Consider the following 5,311-nt stretch of genomic DNA (forward strand, 5'->3'; position numbering starts at 1 on the left):
TGTTCTTTCTTGAATCCATACAAATCAATGGGTGGATCATAATATGGTAGAATATACGGTTTCCATTTATCCACACTCTGTCCTTTCTCCATTGGCTGCATGTGGGATGCTTTTGCTTTGAAGGAATATTCTATCCTACAACAATATTTGTGTGTGGCAGTTGGGCATGTAACAGATGGATTGTTTATTAAAGCAAGCTATGTATGCGAACACAACCCTTGTTCACTGTCTCTTCTCTGGTTTTATTCATGTTTCAGGTGCTGATGCAGGCCACACTGGATACCACACAGAATCTGTGTCCCAAAATCCTGCAGAAAAGTGGCATTCGGGATCAGCTGATCAACGCAATGTCTGAAAGGGTCATTCTTCAGGACCACCTCAACCTGAGCGTCATCCTAGACCAGCTGGTCACTGATGTGTTCAACAAGCTAAAGTGCGTACCCTGAGTTTTTATAATGTCTGTAGTCACATGTTTCAAATACAATCCACAAAAACATCCCTGTTGGTGAACAGTTATGGTTGCCTCACCAGAACTAGGGAGCATCTGCTGCACTTGTCTGAATGGTAAACTGCTGAGATGCAGTACTCAGAGCAAAGGGGATAGGGATAAACTGGATCTTCTTGGCCAATGCTTTATTTCTCTCCTACATATCAGCAAGTTCATACACTGCTGCTGCCATCAACCATTTCTATGGTGCTGTGAATTTGCATAGCCTTCTACAAGTGTAGACCAGGTGAGCTTCCTGCATCTAAGAGCTTGCAGTTTAAGGGGATATCTACCCTGCAGGCATAGCTGGGACTACAGTTGGTGTAGACACATCCAAGCTAGCTTTAAAGTAGCTAGTCCTTTGAGGATTACAGCCAAGGCAATGAGGAACTCTGAATTCTCTCACTCCATGAGCTCTGTGCTACCATAGCTTTAAAACTAGCTTGGATGTACCTACATGATCTGCAGTCAGTGTAGGCATATCCTAAATAAGACAAAGCATGGGAGAGCAAAGATTGGCTTGATGAGAGAGTCTTTGGAGGAGCGGTTGGGTGGCTGGGAACTTGGACTGTTGGCACTAAAACACAGAGAAAGGCAACCAAGGGCCAGACCTGCAGTTGTGCACACCCAGGCAAATCTGGGGTGTCTCCCTTGCTTTCATAGAGAGCAGGCTCTGTGTCTACCAGGAAAGGAGTCTAGGAAGTGCATGGGGTGAAAGGGACCAAGAGCAGAGCTGCATGGGGCAGGAGAGTTATTTGGGACCTCTTTTAAGAGAAGACAAGAAGATCTGTGTGAGAGATGTGAAATATTGTTATCCTTTCTCTGAATGTGCTGCCACCTCCACTTGTCTCTGGCTGTCTGTATCTGCCTCAGGACTGCACAGTCTGCATCTGACAACACCTCCTGAGCACAGGAAGTGTCATCAGCCAGAATTATTTTGTGAGGAGGGGAAGCAGCTCCTGTCTCCAAGTTTTTTAGATCACTGGGTCTGCTCCATGGTTTGTAGGCTAGGCAAGCACATGGCAAATAGGAAGCTGGCTGAAGGGCTGCCCTGTGTCACAGCTCACTGAGTTACATGCAGCTTCTGTCACCAAGTGGAGGCCTTGTCTTCTGCTCTTTCCAGAGCCTGGCAAATATTTGACTTTAGCACTGGAGCAGTAAAGTACTTTGCCTAAGCACTGGGTGTTGGTTGGAGAGAGCTCAGGGCAGTGGTGCCTCAAACAAAAGGCTGATGGGCAAGCAAAGTGTATGCGGGAAGAAATCCTGGCAGGGTGAGTACCTCGTGCACCTGAACTGCTGTCATCTTGTCCCAATTTTACATTATCCTTGACAGAAAATGCAAGACTGGGCCGGGAGTCAGCTCTGCCACAAAGATAGTAGAGCTCTTACTTGACTCGTCTACCAAAAAGAGAGTCCTTGCCCCAGGGGGTTGTGAGCAAGCCCAGCTCAGCAGGGTTGAAACGGAGATGCAGTTGTCTGCATGGTGCAGTAGTAGCTTCTATTGGGATTTGCAGCTGCTGCTGTGGTAGCCTGTCACACAGAGGGCAGGCTTGCTTCCTGGCACCAGCCTTCCTGCTTGTGGCTTAATCATGCAGAGCTTCCCCTGCACACTCCACGCTTTTTCCCTTGACTAGCCCAGTTCACCATGCACCTCATCAGCTGTAAGCAGCATGGCTGACTGTGTGATGGGTTCCTTCTGCCCTATCCTCCATTTGAAAAAAGGCATGATCTAACTGCAGGGCTCAGATCAGGATGCTGCTCCATGAGTAGGCAGCTGGGAAGGGAAAATTGGGTGCACAGATATCACTGATGAGGCAGGTTTCCACAGATCCTGTGAGGACTTACCCTACATGGTGACGATGGGAGCCCTGGGAGCAAGGTAGAGAGGCATATGTTTGCTGGGATAAGCTGCTCTGTAGCAGCACTTCACTTGCACTGTGGCAGGCTCGCATGTATGCCTTCTACCTCTCGCTGTCTCTGTGCAAAGTATTTCCTGTCCTCAGTGCAAGCAAAGTGAAATCCTGTTCTCCTGGAGCATGCATTCTGTGACCTCCCTTCTGTGGTAGAGCTGCACAGGCCAGAGCTTATCTCTCATGTCTGCCTTCCAGCCTTTGATAAGGAAGGGGTCATGCCTGAGGGTAGTGAGCAGCTGCATCTCCTAGTGAAGTCAGTGAGACCTGAGCTTACTCAGTATCACACATAACGTCTTTGATCCACGTATTGCTCCCAGTGACTTTTAGCAGTCATTCTTGAGGGCAAGTTGGGGGAGGGGTGTGTGCATAAAGGCTGATCTCTTCCTCTCACACTTCCTCCTCTGAACATGGGAGCCTCTAGAGTAGTGCTTAGCCTGTCTGGCCCTGAGGGGCCAGTCTTTGTGCTGGATACAGCACAGGGTTGGTCCATGGGCTTGATCCAGTGCAAGGTTGGCATGCAGAATAGGTCCACAGGTGCAGACCCACCCTGTTCACTGGTGTGATTTGGTGTGCAGGGCCATGTCACTCAGATCATGGGGCTTCCCATGGGCTCAGAAATGTGATGGTGAAGGAATGGTGGCTGCATCCATTGCCATGGCTTTGGGCTGTGCTGTGGCAATTAATTTGTCACCATTTCCCCATCACCAAATTTCTGGACCAGTGGGGAGCTGTGGGCCAAATCCAGCCCACAGGCCATAAGTTGAGCACCACTGTTCTAGTGGGCAAGGCTGCAAATAGGGCTTATACCAGGTCTTGGAGATATGGTTGGGTTCCCTGATCACTGGGGGCTATAGCAACCTGCAGGTCCAAACAGGAGTTGTGGTGGGGTGATTGGAGGGTGACCTCAGGAAGTTTCCAGAAAGCTCCAAGTGTTTGGGGATTGCACAGCAGCTCTGAGTGCACAATGGCCCACATGGCTGCAAGCAACAGCATTGAATGCAGTGCACTTAAATAAAGATCCAGATTACAACAGTTCAAATATAGTCCCTTTATTATGACATAGAGCTCTGCAAATGAAACAGGGATGGGCCGTGGTGTGGGGCCTGTGGAGGGATCATAGTATAATTAAATATGGTAACAGCCACGCATAAATGACATTTGTGGAGTTGCACACTGGACAGGCAGATAGTTTCTGGATCTCTATAACCTTGTTTTCCTCTGAAATGTAGAGGCCTATTTTTAATAATCTATAGCTCAGAGCCCCATTGAAATGCAGGAGCATCAGGCCCATTTTACAGATGGGGAATCCAAGGCAAAGGCATGTTCCCTCAGGTGCAAGTCTGGGGCAGAGCTTTGAGTAGAGCCCAGGGTTTTAAGCCCTCAGCCCTGTATGCCAAATGTTCTGGCAGCCTAAGGTACCATTTTGAGGGTATTCCATTTAAAACAGGCTTTTCTTTAGATATGGAGCTGGCAGCTTGTGTAGAGAATAGATGCCCCCCTCTCCTTCTCTCTAATTCCTGCTTGTAAGAAACTAGCCTGGCTAGTTCCTTACAAGCAGGAGCCCCGTGGGATGTGGTGCACCCTCTTTGTATTTGCAGTAGAGTCTCTTCCTCCCCAGTGGCAAAGCTGGAACTGAGGACCCTGGCTCAGTTTTGTACCTATGCCCTGAGACACAGCTGAGTTCCCTAATAGGCTTGGTTGCAGGGCAGCTCTGTTCAGGGAGAGCCAGGTCCCTTTGCACTTCCTCCCCAGTCATACAGGAAGTGAAGCCCAGGGCTCCAGGGCTTTCCTTGCCCCAGGACTTGGGCCATGGGGATCAACAGCGCTTCTCCCCATCCCTGTTGGGAGATCAGCCTGTGCCCTATCACTGGGAGCTGACAGCAGGCAGCGTGAAGGCGGCAGCTCTCCAGGAGCCTCAGCACAAGCAGATTGCATTCAGGCAGCCTCCCCATGTGGGCTGCCCACTCGCTGCTGCCTGGGCTGTGGCAGCTCTCTCTTCTGCAGTGCAAGTAGTCCTGGGTACGATTGGTGCCCTTCTGTGCGTGCCTAAGCTGCAGAAGGGCAGGTGCCTGTTCTTCCAAGGGATGCTGTACTTCCTTGATCATGGGACGAATACATGAGCACTGCCTGCCTGCCTGCCTTCGTCAGTGGTCCAGGATGGTCAAAATAAGCTTGGAAGTCCTAGATTGCAATCAAGTCCCTATGGATTTGGAAAGGCATCATAGCACCACTGCTGTTCCCTCCCCCCAACCCAGCCCAGCCCAGCCCAGCCCCATTGAGCTAGAGCCTGTGGGGCTGAGCACTGCCCTTGTTTGCAGTTCCAGCATGGTGCTGAGCTACTGCAGATAGAGGTGTCAGCCTCCCCCAGGAGGTGTGGGGCAGGAGTGACTAGAGGCAAGGTCAGATTGCACGGGGATTGCGACCTCTTTGAGGTGATGACCATCTTTGTTCTGTGATCAGCACAGTGGGGTGGGTCCATGACTAGAGCTCTTGGGGACTGGCATGACACAGGTAACAGACTATATGAGCTGTGCCTGCAGGATACAGCCCATGCATGCCAGACCGGCCAGGAGTCCTGTTTAACCCTGATGCCTGGTCTCTTGTTTCCCATCTCCCCTATAGAAAGTCTGTTGCTATACTGCTGGGCGGTCAGGATGAGACCTAGCTGCTGTTGACATGACTGCCTCTTCGCTTCTCCCCTCACTGTGTGAGCCCCATGGCTGAAGGGTGTGCACTGTATCCTGCACCCTGGTTCTGCACTGGCTCTAACTCTCCTTTCTCCCATCTCAGTGAGATCAAGCTGTCTGTCACTGCAGCTGTGGCGGACAGGATAATCGATGAGGTTCTGGAGGACTTGACTATAGCTCAGTGCAAGCTGGTGAGTGGCATTTGTACAACCACTCTTTACTTA

At 50.4% G+C, this 5,311-nt stretch overlaps 1 protein-coding gene across 1 annotated transcript in view; it reads left to right on the forward strand.

The window, feature by feature from the left end:
* The window catches only part of CARMIL2 (capping protein regulator and myosin 1 linker 2), a 124,555-nt gene that overhangs the window by 66,599 nt on the left and 52,645 nt on the right, over positions 1-5,311 (forward strand). The window contains exons 27-28 of the mRNA XM_014523007.2: positions 258-433; positions 5,191-5,278. Of these exons, the coding sequence (XP_014378493.2) occupies positions 258-433; positions 5,191-5,278 (264 nt within the window). The remainder of the gene's footprint in view (positions 1-257; positions 434-5,190; positions 5,279-5,311) is intronic.

Source organism: Alligator sinensis, unplaced genomic scaffold (genome assembly GCF_000455745.1).
Source record: "Alligator sinensis unplaced genomic scaffold, ASM45574v1 scaffold260_1, whole genome shotgun sequence".
NCBI lineage: Eukaryota > Metazoa > Chordata > Crocodylia > Alligatoridae > Alligator > Alligator sinensis.